The following is a 22268-nucleotide window of genomic DNA, read 5'->3' as shown; positions in this document are numbered from 1 at the left end:
AAATTTATCAAAACCACGGACCCATTTTTATTGGTATTAAAAGGTACATATTAATTTACAAGTTTGTGCAGTTTCCGTCAGCTTTACGTCCCCATTGGCGGGCACTCATTTCCAGTGCTACAAAACAATGTGCCATCTTGTGGACCTGTTGGGAGGAAAAAGACAAAAACAAACAATGTACATATTCTGTATAGAAGTGACTGAATTAAATTAGATATGTCAAATATTTATAAAGCAGTTGTATATTTTGTTCATGTACCTGCTGTTAGATCTGCCACCATCTCTTTTGTGCTGACATAAGGGGAGACTATGCCCATTGCCTTTCGGATGCCAAGAACACTAACAATGTCTCCTGGATGCACCTTCTGGGCTAACGCCTTCAGGTTTTCATGAACTTTTTCCGCTGTTAGCAAAAACAAAGTGTGAGGACAAGATTACATTTACAAAACCAACTTGTCTTTGGTGCAGGGGTTTTGACTGTCCAATAGGTAACACTGTTGTAAGCACCAACGCATTTATGCCACTTAGAGCCAAAACAAATCTGTGTGTGATTTGACGCGCCCGGCAGCATGATACAAAAGTTTTACCGATCGGCAGTTGTGTATGTGGAAATATGCACTTAAAAGATGAGCACTGAGTGATCTGTAATAGATAATTCAGAGCACATGCGCAGCCAAAATTTTCAGCAGCGCGAGTCTGGTTTACACAGGTCGATGCACTGCTGAGAACCATGATCTCTTATGCTGCACGAAAGATCATTTCACCCAGTGAATGAGCGTTCTGCTTGATTAGCGGGAGCCTGTTTACGAGGCAAGATATTGGTATAGGAGTGTTTAACAATGCTCATTCACGATCATCTTCTAATATAAATGGCCCTTTGTCACTATGGATCTACTACGGTTATGTAACATGCATCAATTTTCACTCTTTAATGCAGGTTTCCAAGGTGCTCTGTGTACTAGAGGTTCTTAAATTATCACTGTCATCTCAACAGACGTTTGTTTATTAGATTGCCATTATAGATGCTATAAAAAAGTGCAGTATATTTTCATTAAAAATGGTTGAGGAGTAAAAAAATAAATAAAGGAATAAAATAAAAATAAATTGCTCTAAAAGTTATGACAGCTCAGTGTCTCCTTTCTGAGCAACTTGCTGGTTGCTGTCAAGACTTATCCATTGACAGTTACAAGCTGGAGGGATCACAGTAAGAGGAGTCCATCCTTCCAACCAGAATGGCCGTCTGGTCTTTACAGAGGTCACTCACTTATCTGCTATGAAAATGGAGCACGCTATTGAACATGACTGCAATTCTATCCCCCTCTCAGTTTCAGGGTTTGTTTCTCAGGCTGTGTGCCCACGATGCGTTTTTTAAGCATTTCCGCAGCGGCAAAAACGCTGCAGAAATGCTTAAAAAGCACATGGTAGAAGGCCTGTCATGTTCCCCAATGATAATCCGCATGTGCTGTGCACATGCTGCGGAAATTTCCGCTGCGGATTATCATTGCGGAAAAAATGCAGCACTACCAATTATTTTGTGGAAGCGCTGCGTTTTCGCCGCCATTGACTTGCATTGGAACGCATGGATTATGCATCACTGTATATGTAGAGACGCATTCCATGCGTTCCAATGTGCGGCTGGTACCCGGGTCTAGAGGAGAGGAGACTCTCCTCCGAACCCGGGTACCATAGAAACTGTAAAAAAAAAAAAAAAATAATAAAAAAATGTTATATTTACCTTCTGATGGCCCGCAGTGCCCTCGTCCTCACATGACGGCAGCTAGCGATGGACTGGAGGACCTGCGCTGACGTCTTAGTCATGTGACGGGTCACGCGATGCTGACGTCAGCAGGTCCTTCAGTGTACCGTGATCTGCCGGCAGCCAGGACGGAGGGAAGCAAGACTGCGGGGGCAATCAGAGGGTAAGAATAGATTTTTTTTTTTTTTTTTTAACCATTCTTTTACGGTCACACTATATAAATCCATGCCAGTTGTACGGATTTATATAGTGTGACCAAGTTGTCAAGCACTTTCCAAGTGATGCTAAAATCGCTAGAAAAGCGCTCGTCAACCAGCATGCGGAAATGCATGTGAAGAACGCTTCACATCCGCATGTCCCTGGCAGGAAAAAGGCATGTACTATCCGCATGTGTTTTTTCTGCCAGGGAGATGATGAAACGTTCAGGAAAAATCCGGAGAATTTCTGCATCGTGGGCACATAGCCTCATAGCAAGTTACCAAATAAAAATCAAATGGGCTGCAGAGAGTCAACTGGGAAGCTGGGAGTTATCTCCTCTAACAGAATATAACTACTACGTACTGTCAGGGTGCGTAGTAGGCTGAGCTCCTTGGACAGAAGCTGTACGCTATGCAAGATAAAAGCTCTCGCAGCAGAACAACAGACAACATTAAAAGAAGTAAGATTCTAATGGACTTGCTTTTTCTGTCTCACTAATGCAATTTAATAACATGAGAATAATAAAGTATTTGTACTGTATAGAGCATCTTGCAATTTGTACTTGAGTGTAGAATAGTTAGTGCTTAGTTACATGACCATGCAGCTCTCTAATTATGAATAAGTGTCCAAAATATCACTTTAACCTTGCTGTCCAGAAAAAGTATTAAACATAAGCCAGGAAACTACTGAAAGACACATAAATCTGATGCGAAATGAAAAATAGAGAACAACAAAGATCAGACGTTTACACCAAAAGTGTGTCCAAACACCTGCACGAGAAAAGCCTGCCCAGTTAGAATAGTAGAATAAAAAATATCGTGTGCTTTCTAGCAGGGCTCTGGCGTCCATTTTGGACAGACTTCTAAAATATATAATACATTGGGTATAGTAGTACAATGCAGGATGTGCTGTAAATGTTTTCATAACAATTTGGGAAAGTTCTGAAATGTTCTGTTTCTTATCTAAGGATCTCAGCTTTTAGCTGAGATGAATCTGTGCTGCACTTTATGTACACGCTCAGTAGTGAGATGAATCTGTGCTGCACTTTATGTACACGCTCAGTAGTGAGATGAATCTGTGCTGCACTTTATGTACACGCTCAGTAGTGAGATGAATCTGTGCTGCACTTTATGTACACGCTCAGTAGTGAGGCAGTGAGATGAATCTGTGCTGCACTTTATGTACACGCTCAGTAGTGAGATGAATCTGTGCTGCACTTCATGTACACGCTCAGTAGTGAGATGAATCTGTGCTGCACTTTATGTACACGCTCAGTAGTGAGGCAGTGAGATGAATCTGTGCTGCACTTTATGTACACGCTCAGTAGTGAGATGAATCTGTGCTGCACTTTATGTACATGCTCAGTAGTGAGGCAGTGAGATGAATCTGTGCTGCACTTTATGTACACGCTCAGTAGTGAGGCAGTGAGATGAATCTGTGCTGCACTTCATGTACACGCTCAGTAGCGAGATGAATCTGTGCTGCACTTTATGTACACGCTCAGTAGTGAGATGAATCTGTGCTGCACTTTATGTACATGCTCAGTAGTGAGGCTGTGAGAGGAATCTGTGCTGCACTTTATGTATATGCTCAGTAGTGAGATGAATCTGTGCTGCACCTTATGTACACGCTCAGTAGTGAGGCAGTGAGATGAATCTGTGCTGCACTTCATGTACACGCTCAGTAGCGAGATGAATCTGTGCTGCACTTTATGTACACGCTCAGTAGTGAGATGAATCTGTGCTGCACTTTATGTACATGCTCAGTAGTGAGGCAGTGAGATGAATCTGTGCTGCACTTTATGTACACGCTCAGTAGTGAGATGAATCTGTGCTGCACTTTATGTACATGCTCAGTAGTGAGGCAGTGAGAGGAATCTGTGCTGCACTTTATGTATATGCTCAGTAGTGAGGCAGTGAGATGAATCTGTGCTGCACCTTATGTACACGCTCAGTAGTGAGGCAGTGAGATGAATCTGTGCTGCACTTCATGTACACGCTCAGTAGCGAGATGAATCTGTGCTGCACTTTATGTACACGCTCAGTAGTGAGATGAATCTGTGCTGCACTTTATGTACATGCTCAGTAGTGAGGCAGTGAGATGAATCTGTGCTGCACTTTATGTACACGCTCAGTAGTGAGATGAATCTGTGCTGCACTTTATGTACATGCTCAGTAGTGAGGCAGTGAGATGAATCTGTGCTGCACTTCATGTACATGCTCAGTAGTGAGGCAGTGAGATGAATCTGTGCTGCACTTTATGTACACGCTCAGTAGCGAGATGAATCTGTGCTGCACTTTATGTACACGCTCAGTAGTGAGATGAATCTGTGCTGCACTTTATGTACACGCTCAGTAGTGAGATGAATCTGTGCTGCACTTCATGTACACGCTCAGTAGTGAGGCAGTGAGATGAATCTGTGCTGCACTTTATGTACACGCTCAGTAGCGAGATGAATCTGTGCTGCACTTTATGTACACGCTCAGTAGTGAGATGAATCTGTGCTGCACTTTATGTACACGCTCAGTAGTGAGATGAATCTGTGCTGCACTTTATGTACATGCTCAGTAGTGAGGCAGTGAGATGAATCTGTGCTGCACTTCATGTACACGCTCAGTAGTGAGGCAGTGAGATGAATCTGTGCTGCACTTTATGTACACGCTCAGTAGCGAGATGAATCTGTGCTGCACTTTATGTACACGCTCAGTAGTGAGATGAATCTGTGCTGCACTTTATGTACACGCTCAGTAGTGAGATGAATCTGTGCTGCACTTTATGTACATGCTCAGTAGTGAGGCAGTGAGATGAATCTGTGCTGCACTTCATGTACACGCTTAGTAGTGAGATGAATCTGTGCTGCACTTTATGTACATGCTCAGTAGTGAGGCAGTGAGATGAATCTGTGCTGCACTTCATGTACACGCTCAGTAGTGAGATGAATCTGTGCTGCACTTCATGTACACGCTCAGTAGTGAGATGAATCTGTGCTGCACTTTATGTACACGCTCAGTAGTGAGATGAATCTGTGCTGCACTTCATGTACATGCTCAGTAGTGAGGCAGTGAGATGAATCTGTGCTGCACTTTATGTACACGCTCAGTAGTGAGGCAGTGAGATGAATCTGTGCTGCACTTCATGTACACGCTCAGTAGTGAGATGAATCTGTGCTGCACTTTATGTACATGCTCAGTAGTGAGGCTGTGAGAGGAATCTGTGCTGCACTTTATGTATATGCTCAGTAGTGAGATGAATCTGTGCTGCACCTTATGTACACGCTCAGTAGTGAGGCAGTGAGATGAATCTGTGCTGCACTTTATGTACACGCTCAGTAGTGAGGCAGTGAGATGAATCTGTGCTGCACTTCATGTACACGCTCAGTAGTGAGATGAATCTGTGCTGCACTTCATGTACACGCTCAGTAGTGAGATGAATCTGTGCTGCACTTTATGTACATGCTCAGTAGTGAGGCAGTGAGATGAATCAGTGCTGCACTTTATGTACACGCTCAGTAGTGAGATGAATCTGTGCTGCACTTTATGTACATGCTCAGTAGTGAGGCAGTGAGATGAATCTGTGTTGCACTTTATGTACACGCTCAGTAGTGAGGCAGTGAGATGAATCTGTGCTGCACTTTATGTACATGCTCAGTAGTGAGGCAGTGAGATGAATCTGTGCTGCACTTCATGTACACGCTCAGTAGTGAGGCAGTGAGATGAATCTGTGCTGCACTTTATGTACACGCTCAGTAGTGAGATGAATCTGTGCTGCACTTTATGTACACGCTCAGTAGTGAGATAAATCTGTGCAGCACTTTATGTACACGCTCAGTAGTGAGATGAATCTGTGCTGCACTTTATGTACACGCTCAGTAGTGAGGCAGTGAGATGAATCTGTGCTGCACTTTATGTACACGCTCAGTAGCGAGATGAATCTGTGCTGCACTTTATGTACACGCTCAGTAGTGAGATGAATCTGTGCTGCACTTTATGTACACGCTCAGTAGTGAGATGAATCTGTGCTGCACTTTATGTACATACTCAGTAGTGAGGCAGTGAGATGAATCTGTGCTGCACTTCATGTACACGCTCAGTAGTGAGATGAATCTGTGCTGCACTTTATGTACATGCTCAGTAGTGAGGCAGTGAGATGAATCTGTGCTGCACTTTATGTACACGCTCAGTAGTGAGATGAATCTGTGCTGCACTTTATGTACATGCCCAGTAGTGAGGCAGTGAGATGAATCTGTGCTGCACTTTATGTACACGCTCAGTAGTGAGATGAATCTGTGCTGCACTTTATGTACACGCTCAGTAGTGAGATGAATCTGTGCTGCACTTTATGTACACGCTCAGTAGTGAGATGAATCTGTGCTGCACTTTATGTACACGCTCAGTAGTGAGGCAGTGAGATGAATCTGTGCTGCACTTTATGTACACGCTCAGTAGTGAGATGAATCTGTGCTGCACTTCATGTACACGCTCAGTAGTGAGATGAATCTGTGCTGCACTTTATGTACACGCTCAGTAGTGAGGCAGTGAGATGAATCTGTGCTGCACTTTATGTACACGCTCAGTAGTGAGATGAATCTGTGCTGCACTTTATGTACATGCTCAGTAGTGAGGCAGTGAGATGAATCTGTGCTGCACTTTATGTACACGCTCAGTAGTGAGGCAGTGAGATGAATCTGTGCTGCACTTCATGTACACGCTCAGTAGCGAGATGAATCTGTGCTGCACTTTATGTACACGCTCAGTAGTGAGATGAATCTGTGCTGCACTTTATGTACATGCTCAGTAGTGAGGCTGTGAGAGGAATCTGTGCTGCACTTTATGTATATGCTCAGTAGTGAGATGAATCTGTGCTGCACCTTATGTACACGCTCAGTAGTGAGGCAGTGAGATGAATCTGTGCTGCACTTCATGTACACGCTCAGTAGCGAGATGAATCTGTGCTGCACTTTATGTACACGCTCAGTAGTGAGATGAATCTGTGCTGCACTTTATGTACATGCTCAGTAGTGAGGCAGTGAGATGAATCTGTGCTGCACTTTATGTACACGCTCAGTAGTGAGATGAATCTGTGCTGCACTTTATGTACATGCTCAGTAGTGAGGCAGTGAGAGGAATCTGTGCTGCACTTTATGTATATGCTCAGTAGTGAGGCAGTGAGATGAATCTGTGCTGCACCTTATGTACACGCTCAGTAGTGAGGCAGTGAGATGAATCTGTGCTGCACTTCATGTACACGCTCAGTAGCGAGATGAATCTGTGCTGCACTTTATGTACACGCTCAGTAGTGAGATGAATCTGTGCTGCACTTTATGTACATGCTCAGTAGTGAGGCAGTGAGATGAATCTGTGCTGCACTTTATGTACACGCTCAGTAGTGAGATGAATCTGTGCTGCACTTTATGTACATGCTCAGTAGTGAGGCAGTGAGATGAATCTGTGTTGCACTTTATGTACACGCTCAGTAGTGAGGCAGTGAGATGAATCTGTGCTGCACTTTATGTACATGCTCAGTAGTGAGGCAGTGAGATGAATCTGTGCTGCACTTTATGTACACGCTCAGTAGTGAGATGAATCTGTGCTGCACTTTATGTACATGCTCAGTAGTGAGGCAGTGAGATGAATCTGTGCTGCACTTCATGTACACGCTCAGTAGTGAGGCAGTGAGATGAATCTGTGCTGCACTTTATGTACACGCTCAGTAGCGAGATGAATCTGTGCTGCACTTTATGTACACGCTCAGTAGTGAGATGAATCTGTGCTGCACTTTATGTACACGCTCAGTAGTGAGATGAATCTGTGCTGCACTTTATGTACATGCTCAGTAGTGAGGCAGTGAGATGAATCTGTGCTGCACTTCATGTACACGCTTAGTAGTGAGATGAATCTGTGCTGCACTTTATGTACATGCTCAGTAGTGAGGCAGTGAGATGAATCTGTGCTGCACTTCATGTACACGCTCAGTAGTGAGATGAATCTGTGCTGCACTTCATGTACACGCTCAGTAGTGAGATGAATCTGTGCTGCACTTTATGTACACGCTCAGTAGTGAGATGAATCTGTGCTGCACTTCATGTACATGCTCAGTAGTGAGGCAGTGAGATGAATCTGTGCTGCACTTTATGTACATGCTCAGTAGTGAGGCAGTGAGATGAATCTGTGCTGCACTTTATGTACACGCTCAGTAGTGAGATGAATCTGTGCTGCACTTCATGTACACGCTCAGTAGTGAGATGAATCTGTGCTGCACTTTATGTACATGCTCAGTAGTGAGGCAGTGAGATGAATCTGTGCTGCACTTTATGTACACGCTCAGTAGTGAGATGAATCTGTGCTGCACTTCATGTACACGCTCAGTAGTGAGATGAATCTGTGCTGCACTTTATGTACATGCTCAGTAGTGAGGCAGTGAGATGAATCTGTGCTGCACTTTATGTACATGCTCAGTAGTGAGGCAGTGAGATGAATCTGTGCTGCACTTTATGTACACGCTCAGTAGTGAGATGAATCTGTGCTGCACTTCATGTACACGCTCAGTAGTGAGATGAATCTGTGCTGCACTTTATGTACATGCTCAGTAGTGAGGCAGTGAGATGAATCAGTGCTGCACTTTATGTACACGCTCAGTAGTGAGATGAATCTGTGCTGCACTTTATGTACATGCTCAGTAGTGAGGCAGTGAGATGAATCTGTGTTGCACTTTATGTACACGCTCAGTAGTGAGGCAGTGAGATGAATCTGTGCTGCACTTTATGTACATGCTCAGTAGTGAGGCAGTGAGATGAATCTGTGCTGCACTTTATGTACACGCTCAGTAGTGAGATGAATCTGTGCTGCACTTTATGTACATGCTCAGTAGTGAGGCAGTGAGATGAATCTGTGCTGCACTTCATGTACACGCTCAGTAGTGAGGCAGTGAGATGAATCTGTGCTGCACTTTATGTACACGCTCAGTAGTGAGATGAATCTGTGCTGCACTTTATGTACACGCTCAGTAGTGAGATGAATCTGTGCTGCACTTCATGTACACGCTCAGTAGTGAGGCAGTGAGATGAATCTGTGCTGCACTTCATGTACACGCTCAGTAGTGAGATGAATCTGTGCTGCACTTTATGTACATGCTCAGTAGTGAGGCAGTGAGATGAATCTGTGCTGCACTTTATGTACACGCTCAGTAGTGAGATGAATCTGTGCTGCACTTTATGTACATGCTCAGTAGTGAGGCAGTGAGATGAATCTGTGCTGCACTTCATGTACACGCTCAGTAGCGAGATGAATCTGTGCTGCACTTTATGTACACGCTCAGTAGTGAGATGAATCTGTGCTGCACTTTATGTACATGCTCAGTAGTGAGGCAGTGAGATGAATCTGTGCTGCACTTTATGTACACGCTCAGTAGTGAGATGAATCTGTGCTGCACTTTATGTACACGCTCAGTAGCGAGATGAATCTGTGCTGCACTTTATGTACACGCTCAGTAGTGAGATGAATCTGTGCTGCACTTTATGTACATGCTCAGTAGTAAGGCAGTGAGATGAATCTGTGCTGCACTTTATGTACACGCTCAGTAGTGAGATGAATCTGTGCTGCACTTTATGTACACGCTCAGTAGTGAGATGAATCTGTGCAGCACTTTATGTACACGCTCAGTAGTGAGGCAGTGAGATGAATCTGTGCTGCACTTTATGTACACGCTCAGTAGTGAGATGAATCTGTGCAGCACTTTATGTACACGCTCAGTAGTGAGGCAGTGAGATGAATCTGTGCTGCACTTTATGTACACGCTCAGTAGTGAGGCAGTGAGATAAATCTGTGCTGCACTTTATGTACATGCTCAGTAGTGAGGCAGTGAGATGAATCTGTGCTGCACTTTATGTACATGCTCAGTAGTGAGGCAGTGAGATGAATCTGTGCTGCACTTTATGTACACGCTCAGTAGTGAGGCAGTGAGATGAATCTGTGCTGCACTTCATGTACACGCTCAGTAGTGAGATGAATCTGTGCTGCACTTCATGTACACGCTCAGTAGTGAGATGAATCTGTGCTGCACTTTATGTACATGCTCAGTAGTGAGGCAGTGAGATGAATCTGTGCTGCACTTTATGTACACGCTCAGTAGTGAAATGAATCTGTGCTGCACTTTATGTACATGCTCAGTAGTGAGGCAGTGAGATGAATCTGTGTTGCACTTTATGTACACGCTCAGTAGTGAGATGAATCTGTGCTGCACTTTATGTACATGCTCAGTAGTGAGGCAGTGAGATGAATCTGTGCTGCACTTTATGTACACGCTCAGTAGTGAGATGAATCTGTGCTGCACTTTATGTACATGCTCAGTAGTGAGGCAGTGAGATGAATCTGTGCTGCACTTCATGTACACGCTCAGTAGTGAGGCAGTGAGATGAATCTGTGCTGCACTTTATGTACACGCTCAGTAGTGAGATGAATCTGTGCTGCACTTTATGTACACGCTCAGTAGTGAGATGAATCTGTGCAGCACTTTATGTACACGCTCAGTAGTGAGATGAATCTGTGCAGCACTTTATGTACACGCTCAGTAGTGAGGCAGTGAGATGAATCTGTGCTGCACTTTATGTACACGCTCAGTAGTGAGGCAGTGAGATAAATCTGTGCTGCACTTTATGTACATGCTCAGTAGTGAGATGAATCTGTGCTGCACTTTATGTACATGCTCAGTAGTGAGGCAGTGAGATGAATCTGTGCTGCACTTTATGTACACGCTCAGTAGTGAGGCAGTGAGATGAATCTGTGCTGCACTTTATGTACACGCTCAGTAGTGAGATGAATCTGTGCAGCACTTTATGTACACGCTCAGTAGTGAGATGAATCTGTGCAGCACTTTATGTACACGCTCAGTAGTGAGGCAGTGAGATAAATCTGTGCTGCACTTTATGTACATGCTCAGTAGTGAGATGAATCTGTGCTGCACTTTATGTACATGCTCAGTAGCGAGATGAATCTGTGCTGCACTTTATGTACATGCCCAGTAGTGAGGCAGTGAGATGAATCTGTGCTGCACTTTATGTACACGCTCAGTAGTGAGATGAATCTGTGCTGCACTTTATGTACACGCTCAGTAGTGAGATGAATCTGTGCTGCACTTTATGTAAATGCTCAGTATTGAGGCAGTGAGATGAATCTGTGCTGCACTTTATGTACACGCTCAGTAGTGAGATGAATCTGTGCTGCACTTTATGTACACGCTCAGTAGTGAGATGAATCTGTGCTGCACATTATGTACACGCTCAGTAGTGAGATGAATCTGTGTTGCACTTTATGTACACGCTCAGTAGTGAGGCAGTGAGATGAATCTGTGCTGCACTTTATGTACATGCTCAGAAGTGAGGCAGTGAGATGAATCTGTGCTGCACTTTATGTACACGCTCAGTAGTGAGATGAATCTGTGCTGCACTTTATGTACACGCTCAGTAGTGAGGCAGTGAGATGAATCTGTGCTGCACTTTATGTACATGCTCAGTAGTGAGGCAGTGAGATGAATCTGTGCTGCACTTTATGTACATGCCCAGTAGTGAGGCAGTGAGATGAATCTGTGCTGCACTTTATGTACACGCTCAGTAGTGAGATGAATCTGTGCTGCACTTTATGTACACGCTCAGTAGTGAGATGAATCTGTGCTGCACTTTATGTACACGCTCAGTAGTGAGATGAATCTGTGCTGCACTTTATGTACATGCTCAGTAGTGAGATGAATCTGTGCTGCACTTTATGTACACGCTCAGTAGTGAGATGAATCTGTGCTGCACTTTATGTAAATGCTCAGTAGTGAGGCAGTGAGATGAATCTGTGTTGCACTTTATGTACACGCTCAGTAGTGAGGCAGTGAGATGAATCTGTGCTGCACTTTATGTACACGCTCAGTAGTGAGATGAATCTGTGTTGCACTTTATGTACATGCTCAGTAGTGAGGCAGTGAGATGAATCTGTGTTGCACTTTATGTACACGCTCAGTAGTGAGGCAGTGAGATGAATCTGTGTTGCACTTTAGGTACACGCTCAGTAGTGAGATGAATCTGTGCTGCACTTTATGTACATGCTCAGTAGTGAGGCAGTGAGATGAATCTGTGCTGCACTTTATGTACATGCTCAGTAGTGAGATGAATCTGTGCTGCACTTTACACGCTCAGTAGTGAGGCAGTGAGATAAATCTGTGCTGCACTTTATGTACATGCTCAGTAGTGAGATGAATCTGTGCTGCACTTTATGTACATGCTCAGTAGCGAGATGAATCTGTGCTGCACTTTATGTACATGCCCAGTAGTGAGGCAGTGAGATGAATCTGTGCTGCACTTTATGTACACGCTCAGTAGTGAGATGAATCTGTGCTGCACTTTATGTACACGCTCAGTAGTGAGATGAATCTGTGCAGCACTTTATGTACACGCTCAGTAGTGAGATGAATCTGTGCTGCACTTTATGTACACGCTCAGTAGTGAGATGAATCTGTGCTGCACTTTATGTACACGCTCAGTAGCGAGATGAATCTGTGCTGCACTTTATGTACACGCTCAGTAGTGAGATGAATCTGTGCTGCACTTTATGTACACGCTCAGTAGTGAGATGAATCTGTGCTGCACTTTATGTACATACTCAGTAGTGAGGCAGTGAGATGAATCTGTGCTGCACTTCATGTACACGCTCAGTAGTGAGATGAATCTGTGCTGCACTTTATGTACATGCTCAGTAGTGAGGCAGTGAGATGAATCGGTGCTGCACTTTATGTACACGCTCAGTAGTGAGATGAATCTGTGCTGCACTTTATGTACATGCTCAGTAGTGAGGCAGTGAGATGAATCTGTGCTGCACTTCATGTACACGCTCAGTAGCGAGATGAATCTGTGCTGCACTTTATGTACACGCTCAGTAGTGAGATGAATCTGTGCTGCACTTTATGTACATGCTCAGTAGTGAGGCAGTGAGATGAATCTGTGCTGCACTTTATGTACACGCTCAGTAGTGAGATGAATCTGTGCTGCACTTTATGTACACGCTCAGTAGCGAGATGAATCTGTGCTGCACTTTATGTACACGCTCAGTAGTGAGATGAATCTGTGCTGCACTTTATGTACATGCTCAGTAGTAAGGCAGTGAGATGAATCTGTGCTGCACTTTATGTACACGCTCAGTAGTGAGATGAATCTGTGCTGCACTTTATGTACATGCTCAGTAGTGAGGCAGTGAGATGAATCTGTGCTGCACTTTATGTACACGCTCAGTAGTGAGGCAGTGAGATGAATCTGTGCTGCACTTCATGTACACGCTCAGTAGTGAGATGAATCTGTGCTGCACTTCATGTACACGCTCAGTAGTGAGATGAATCTGTGCTGCACTTTATGTACATGCTCAGTAGTGAGGCAGTGAGATGAATCTGTGCTGCACTTTATGTACACGCTCAGTAGTGAGATGAATCTGTGCTGCACTTTATGTACACGCTCAGTAGCGAGATGAATCTGTGCTGCACTTTATGTACACGCTCAGTAGTGAGATGAATCTGTGCTGCACTTTATGTACACGCTCAGTAGTGAGATGAATCTGTGCTGCACTTTATGTACATACTCAGTAGTGAGGCAGTGAGATGAATCTGTGCTGCACTTCATGTACACGCTCAGTAGTGAGATGAATCTGTGCTGCACTTTATGTACATGCTCAGTAGTGAGGCAGTGAGATGAATCTGTGCTGCACTTTATGTACACGCTCAGTAGTGAGATGAATCTGTGCTGCACTTTATGTACATGCTCAGTAGTGAGGCAGTGAGATGAATCTGTGCTGCACTTTATGTACATGCTCAGTAGTGAGGCAGTGAGATGAATCTGTGCTGCACTTTATGTACACGCTCAGTAGTGAGATGAATCTGTGCTGCACTTTATGTACATGCTCAGTAGTGAGGCAGTGAGATGAATCTGTGCTGCACTTCATGTACACGCTCAGTAGTGAGGCAGTGAGATGAATCTGTGCTGCACTTTATGTACACGCTCAGTAGTGAGATGAATCTGTGCTGCACTTTATGTACACGCTCAGTAGTGAGATGAATCTGTGCAGCACTTTATGTACACGCTCAGTAGTGAGATGAATCTGTGCAGCACTTTATGTACACGCTCAGTAGTGAGGCAGTGAGATGAATCTGTGCTGCACTTTATGTACACGCTCAGTAGTGAGGCAGTGAGATAAATCTGTGCTGCACTTTATGTACATGCTCAGTAGTGAGATGAATCTGTGCTGCACTTTATGTACATGCTCAGTAGCGAGATGAATCTGTGCTGCACTTTATGTACATGCCCAGTAGTGAGGCAGTGAGATGAATCTGTGCTGCACTTTATGTACACGCTCAGTAGTGAGATGAATCTGTGCTGCACTTTATGTACACGCTCAGTAGTGAGATGAATCTGTGCTGCACTTCATGTACACGCTCAGTAGTGAGATGAATCTGTGCTGCACTTCATGTACACGCTCAGTAGTGAGATGAATCTGTGCTGCACTTTATGTACATGCTCAGTAGTGAGGCAGTGAGATGAATCTGTGCTGCACTTTATGTACACGCTCAGTAGTGAGATGAATCTGTGCTGCACTTTATGTACATGCTCAGTAGTGAGATGAATCTGTGCTGCACTTTATGTACACGCTCAGTAGTGAGATGAATCTGTGCTGCACATTATGTACACGCTCAGTAGTGAGATGAATCTGTGCTGCACTTTATGTAAATGCTCAGTAGTGAGGCAGTGAGATGAATCTGTGTTGCACTTTATGTACACGCTCAGTAGTGAGGCAGTGAGATGAATCTGTGCTGCACTTTATGTACATGCTCAGAAGTGAGGCAGTGAGATGAATCTGTGCTGCACTTTATGTACATGCTCAGAAGTGAGGCAGTGAGATGAATCTGTGCTGCACTTTATGTACACGCTCAGTAGTGAGATGAATCTGTGCTGCACTTTATGTACATGCTCAGTAGTGAGATGAATCTGTGCTGCACTTTATGTACACGCTCAGTAGTGAGGCAGTGAGATGAATCTGTGCTGCACTTTATGTACATGCTCAGTAGTAAGGCAGTGAGATGAATCTGTGCTGCACTTTATGTACATGCCCAGTAGTGAGGCAGTGAGATGAATCTGTGCTGCACTTTATGTACACGCTCAGTAGTGAGATGAATCTGTGCTGCACTTTATGTACACGCTCAGTAGTGAGATGAATCTGTGCTGCACTTTATGTACACGCTCAGTAGTGAGATGAATCTGTGCTGCACTTTATGTACATGCTCAGTAGTGAGATGAATCTGTGCTGCACTTTATGTACACGCTCAGTAGTGAGATGAATCTGTGCTGCACTTTATGTAAATGCTCAGTAGTGAGGCAGTGAGATGAATCTGTGTTGCACTTTATGTACACGCTCAGTAGTGAGATGAATCTGTGCTGCACTTTATGTACACGCTCAGTAGTGAGATGAATCTGTGTTGCACTTTATGTACATGCTCAGTAGTGAGGCAGTGAGATGAATCTGTGTTGCACTTTATGTACACGCTCAGTAGTGAGGCAGTGAGATGAATCTGTGTTGCACTTTATGTACATGCTCAGAAGTGAGGCAGTGAGATGAATCTGTGCTGCACTTTATGTACACGCTCAGTAGTGAGATGAATCTGTGCTGCACTTTATGTACACGCTCAGTAGTGAGGCAGTGAGATGAATCTGTGCTGCACTTTATGTACATGCTCAGTAGTGAGGCAGTGAGATGAATCTGTGCTGCACTTTAGGTACACGCTCAGTAGTGAGATGAATCTGTGCTGCACTTTATGTACATGCTCAGTAGTGAGGCAGTGAGATGAATCTGTGCTGCACTTTATGTACATGCTCAGTAGTGAGATGAATCTGTGCTGCACTTTATGTACACGCTCAGTAGTGAGATGAATCTGTGCTGCACATTATGTACACGCTCAGTAGTGAGATGAATCTGTGCTGCACTTTATGTACATGCCCAGTAGTGAGGCAGTGAGATGAATCTGTGCTGCACTTTATGTACATGCTCAGTAGTGAGATGAATCTGTGCTGCACTTTATGTACATGCTCAGTAGCGAGATGAACCTGTGCTGCACTTTATGTACATGCCCAGTAGTGAGGCAGTGAGATGAATCTGTGCTGCACTTTATGTACACGCTCAGTAGTGAGATGAATCTGTGCTGCACTTTATGTACACGCTCAGTAGTGAGATGAATCTGTGCTGCACTTTATGTAAATGCTCAGTATTGAGGCAGTGAGATGAATCTGTGCTGCACTTTATGTACACGCTCAGTAGTGAGATGAATCTGTGCTGCACTTTATGTACATGCTCAGTAGTGAGATGAATCTGTGCTGCACTTTATGTACACGCTCAGTAGTGAGATGAATCTGTGCTGCACATTATGTACACGCTCAGTAGTGAGATGAATCTGTGCTGCACTTTATGTAAATGCTCAGTAGTGAGGCAGTGAGATGAATCTGTGTTGCACTTTATGTACACGCTCAGTAGTGAGGCAGTGAGATGAATCTGTGTTGCACTTTATGTACACGCTCAGTAGTGAGGCAGTGAGATGAATCTGTGCTGCACTTTATGTACATGCTCAGAAGTGAGGCAGTGAGATGAATCTGTGCTGCACTTTATGTACACGCTCAGTAGTGAGATGAATCTGTGCTGCACTTTATGTACACGCTCAGTAGTGAGGCAGTGAGATGAATCTGTGCTGCACTTTATATACATGCTCAGTAGTGAGGCAGTGAGATGAATCTGTGCTGCACTTTATGTACATGCCCAGTAGTGAGGCAGTGAGATGAATCTGTGCTGCACTTTATGTACACGCTCAGTAGTGAGATGAATCTGTGCTGCACTTTATGTACACGCTCAGTAGTGAGATGAATCTGTGCTGCACTTTATGTACATGCTCAGTAGTGAGATGAATCTGTGCTGCACTTTATGTACACGCTCAGTAGTGAGATGAATCTGTGCTGCACTTTATGTAAATGCTCAGTAGTGAGGCAGTGAGATGAATCTGTGTTGCACTTTATGTACACGCTCAGTAGTGAGGCAGTGAGATGAATCTGTGCTGCACTTTATGTACACGCTCAGTAGTGAGATGAATCTGTGTTGCACTTTATGTACATGCTCAGTAGTGAGGCAGTGAGATGAATCTGTGCTGCACTTTATGTACACGCTCAGTAGTGAGATGAATCTGTGCTGCACTTTATGTACATGCTCAGTAGTGAGGCAGTGAGATGAACCTGTGCTGCACTTTATGTACACGCTCAGTAGTGAGATGAATCTGTGCTGCACTTTATGTACATGCTCAGTAGTGAGATGAATCTGTGCTGCACTTTATGTACACGCTCAGTAGTGAGGCTGTGAGATGAATCTGTGCTGCACTTTATGTACACGCTCAGTAGTGAGGCAGTGAGATGAATCTGTGCTGCACTTTATGTACACGCTCAGTAGTGAGATGAATCTGTGCTGCACTTTATGTACACGCTCAGTAGTGAGATGAATCTGTGCTGCACTTTATGTACACGCTCAGTAGTGAGATGAATCTGTGCTGCACTTTATGTACACGCTCAGTAGTGAGATGAATATGTGCTGCACTTTATGTACATGCTCAGTAGTGAGGCAGTGAGATGAATCTGTGCTGCACTTCATGTACACGCTCAGTAGTGAGATGAATCTGTGCTGCACTTCATGTACACGCTCAGTAGTGAGATGAATCTGTGCTGCACTTTATGTACACGCTCAGTCGTGAGATGAATCTGTGCTGCACTTTATGTACATGCTCAGTAGTGAGGCAGTGAGATGAACCTGTGCTGCACTTTATGTACACGCTCAGTAGTGAGATGAATCTGTGCTGCACTTTATGTACACGCTCAGTAGTGAGATGAATCTGTGCTGCACTTTATGTACATGCTCAGTAGTGAGGCAGTGAGATGAATCTGTGCTGCACTTTATGTACATGCTCAGTAGTGAGATGAATCTGTGCTGCACTTTATGTACACGCTCAGTAGTGAGATGAATATGTGCTGCACTTTATGTACATGCTCAGTAGTGAGGCAGTGAGATGAATCTGTGCTGCACTTTATGTACACGCTCAGTAGTGAGATGAATCTGTGCTGCACTTTATGTACACGCTCAGTAGTGAGATGAATATGTGCTGCACTTTATGTACACGCTCAGTAGTGAGATGAATCTGTGCTGCACTTTATGTACACGCTCAGTAGTGAGATGAGTCTGTGCTGCACTTTATGTACATGCTCAGTAGTGAGGCAGTGAGATGAATCTGTGCTGCACTTTATGTACACTCTCAGTAGTGAGGCAGTGAGATGAATCTGTGCTGCACTTTATGTACACTCTCAGTAGTGAGGCAGTGAGATGAATCTGTGCTGCACTTTATGTACACGCTCAGTAGTGAGATGAATCTGTGCTGCACTTTATGTACACGCTCAGTAGTGAGATGAATCTGTGCTGCACTTTATGTAAATGCTCAGTAGTGAGGCAGTGAGATGAATCTGTGCTGCACTTTATGTACACGCTCAGTAGTGAGATGAATCTGTGCTGCATTTTATGTACACGCTCAGTAGTGAGGCAGTGCGATGAATCTGTGCTGCACTTTATGTACATGTTCAGTAGTGAGGCAGTGAGATGAATCTGTGCTGCACTTTTATGTACACGCTCAGTAGTGAGATGAATCTGTGCTGCATTTTATGTACATGCGCAGTAGTGAGGCAGTGCGATGAATCTGTGCTGCACTTTATGTACATGCTCAGTAGTGAGATGAATCTGTGCTGCACTTTATGTACATGCTCAGTAGTGAGATGAATCTGTGTTGCACTTTATGTACACGCTCAGTAGTGAGATGAATCTGTGCTGCACTTTATGTACATGCTCAGTAGTGAGGCCGTGAGATGAATCTGTGCTGCACTTTATGTACACGCTCAGTAGTGAGGCAGTGAGATGAATCTGTGCTGCACTTCATGTACATGCTCAGTAGTGAGGCAGTGAGATGAATCTGTGCTGCATTTTATGTACACGCTCAGTAGTGAGATGAATCTGTGCTGCACTTTATGTACACGCTCAGTAGCGAGATGAATTTGTGCTGCACTTTATGTACACGCTCAGTAGTGAGATGAATCTGTGCTGCACTTTATGTATATGCTCAGTAGTGAGGCAGTGAGATGAATCTGTGCTGCACTTTATGTACACGCTCAGTAGTGAGATGAATCTGTGCTGCACTTTATGTACACGCTCAGTAGTGAGATGAATCTGTGCTGCACTTTATGTACACGCTCAGTAGTGAGATGAATCTGTGCTGCACTTTATGTACACGCTCAGTAGTGAGATGAATCTGTGCTGCACTTTATGTACACGCTCAGTAGTGAGGCAGTGAGATGAATCTGTGCTGCACTTTATGTACATGCTCAGTAGTGAGGCAGTGAGATGAATCTGTGCTGCACTTTATGTACATGCTCAGTAGTGAGGCAGTGAGATGAATCTGTGCTGCACTTTATGTACATGCCCAGTAGTGAGGCAGTGAGATGAATCTGTGCTGCACTTTATGTACATGCCCAGTAGTGAGGCAGTGAGATGAATCTGTGCTGCACTTTATGTACATCTTTAGTAGTGAGATGAATCTGTGCTGCACTTTATGTAAATGCTCAGTAGTGAGGCAGTGAGATGAATCTGTGCTGCACTTTATGTACATGCTCAGTAGTGAGGCAGTGAGATGAATCTGTGCTGCACTTTATGTACACGCTCAGTAGTGAGATGAATCTGTGCTGCACTTTATGTACACGCTCAGTAGTGAGATGAATCTGTGCTGCACTTTATGTACATGCTGAGTAGTGAGGCAGTGAGATGAATCTGTGTTGCACTTTATGTACATGCTCAGTAGTGAGGCAGTGAGATGAATCTGTGCTGCACTTTATGTACACGCTCAGTAGTGAGGCAGTGAGATGAATCTGTGCTGCACTTTACGTACACGCTCAGTAGTGAGATGAATCTGTGCTGCACTTTATGTACATGCTCAGTAGTGAGGCAGTGAGATTAATCTGTGCTGCACTTTACGTACACGCTCAGTAGTGAGATGAATCTGTGCTGCACTTTACGTACACGCTCAGTAGTGAGATGAATCTGTGCTGCACTTTATGTACACGCTCAGTAGTGAGATGAATCTGTGCTGCACTTTATGTACATGCTCAGTAGTGAGGCAGTGAGATGAACCTGTGCTGCACTTTATGTACATGCTCAGTAGTGAGGCAGTGAGATGAACCTGTGCTGCACTTTATTTACACGCTCAGTAGTGAGATGAATCTGTGCTGCACTTTATGTACATGCCCAGTAGTGAGGCAGTGAGATGAATCTGTGCTGCACTTTATGTACATGTTCAGTAGTGAGGCAGTGAGATGAATCTGTTCCGCACTTTATGTACACGCTCAGTAGTGAGGCAGTGAGAAGAATCTGTGCTGCACTTTATGTACATGCTCAGTAGTGAGGCAGTGAGATGAATCTGTGCTGCACTTTATGTACACGCTCAGTAGTGAGGCAGTGAGATGAATCTGTGCTGCACTTTACGTACACGCTCAGTAGTGAGATGAATCTGTGCTGCACTTTATGTACATGCTCAGTAGTGAGGCAGTGAGATTAATCTGTGCTGCACTTTACGTACACGCTCAGTAGTGAGATGAATCTGTGCTGCACTTTATGTACATGCCCAGTAGTGAGGCAGTGAGATGAATCTGTGCTGCACTTTATGTACACGCTCAGTAGTGAGGCAGTGAGATGAATCTGTGCTGCACTTTATGTACACGCTCAGTAGTGAGATGAATTTGTGCTGCACTTTATGTACACGCTCAGTAGTGAGATGAATCTGTGCTGCACTTTATGTACACGTTCAGTAGTGTGATGAATCTGTGCTGCATTTTATGTACACGCTCAGTAGTGAGGCAGTGAGATGAATCTGTGCTGCACTTTATGTACACGCTCAGTAGTGAGGCAGTGAGATGAATCTGTGCTGCACTTTATGTACACGCTCAGTAGTGAGATGAATCTGTGCTGCACTTTATGTACACGCTAAGTAGTGAGGCAGTGAGAGGAATCTGTGCTGCACTTTATGTACATGCTCAGTAATGAGGCAGTGAGATGAATCTGTGCTGCACTTTATGTACACGCTCAGTAGTGAGATGAATCTGTGCTGCACTTCATGTACACGCTCAGTAGTGAGATAAATCTGTGCTGCACTTCATGTACACGCTCAGTAGTGAGATGAATCTGTGCTGCACTTTATGTACACGCTCAGTAGTGAGGCAGTGAGATGAATCTGTGCTGCACTTTATGTATATGCTCAGTAGTGAGATGAATCTGTGCTGCACTTTATGTACACGCTCAGTAGTGAGGCAGTGAGATGAATCTGTGCTGCACTTTATGTACACGCTCAGTAGTGAGGCAGTGAGATGAATCTGTGCTGCACTTTATGTATATGCTCAGTAGTGAGATGAATCTGTGCTGCACTTTATGTACACGCTCAGTAGTGAGATGAATCTGTGCTGCATTTTATGTACATTCTCAGTAGTGAGGCAGTGAGATGAATCTGTGCTGCACTTTATGTACATGCTCAGTAGTGAGATGAATCTGTGTTGCACTTTATGTACACGCTCAGTAGTGAGGCAGTGAGATGAATCTGTGCTGCACTTTATGTACACGCTCAGTAGTGAGGCAGTGAGATGAATCTGTGCTGCACTTTATGTACACGCTCAGTAGTGAGGCAGTGAGATGAATCTGTGCTGCACTTTATGTATATGCTCAGTAGTGAGGCAGTGAGATGAATCTGTGCTGCACTTTATGTACACGCTCAGTAGTGAGATGAATCTGTGCTGCACTTTATGTACACGCTCAGTAGTGAGGCAGTGAGATGAATCTGTGCTGCACTTTATGTACACACTCAGTAGTGAGATGAATCTGTGCTGCACTTTATGTACACGCTCAGTAGTGAGATGAATCTGTGCTGCACTTTATGTACACGCTCAGTAGTGAGATGAATCTGTGCTGCACTTTATGTACACGCTCAGTAGTGAGGCAGTGAGATGAATTTGTGCTGCACTTTATGTACACGCTCAGTAGTGAGATGAATCTGTGCTGCACTTTATGTATATGCTCAGTAGTGAGGCAGTGAGATGAATCTGTGCTGCACTTTATGTACACGCTCAGTAGTGAGATGAATCTGTGCTGCACTTTATGTACACGCTCAGTAGTGAGGCAGTGAGATGAATCTG

The 22268-nt window shown here is 44.3% G+C and overlaps 1 protein-coding gene across 1 annotated transcript in view; it reads right to left on the bottom strand.

Annotated features, from left to right (window-relative positions):
- BRD7 (bromodomain containing 7) overlaps window positions 1-22268 on the bottom strand; it is a 90973-nt gene continuing 68705 nt past the window's right edge. The window contains exons 15-16 of the mRNA XM_073659361.1: window positions 260-403; window positions 1-145 (exon numbers count right to left, since the gene is read on the bottom strand). Of these exons, the coding sequence (XP_073515462.1) occupies window positions 84-145; window positions 260-403 (206 nt within the window). The 3' untranslated portion in view covers window positions 1-83. The remainder of the gene's footprint in view (window positions 146-259; window positions 404-22268) is intronic.

This window comes from Phyllobates terribilis, unplaced genomic scaffold (genome assembly GCF_046119375.1).
Source record: "Phyllobates terribilis strain yellow unplaced genomic scaffold, ASM4611937v1 Scaffold_13__5_contigs__length_258822181, whole genome shotgun sequence".
NCBI lineage: Eukaryota > Metazoa > Chordata > Amphibia > Anura > Dendrobatidae > Phyllobates > Phyllobates terribilis.
The sequence above is the reverse complement of the archived record's forward strand: the minus strand, read 5'-3'. Positions and strand labels throughout refer to the sequence as shown.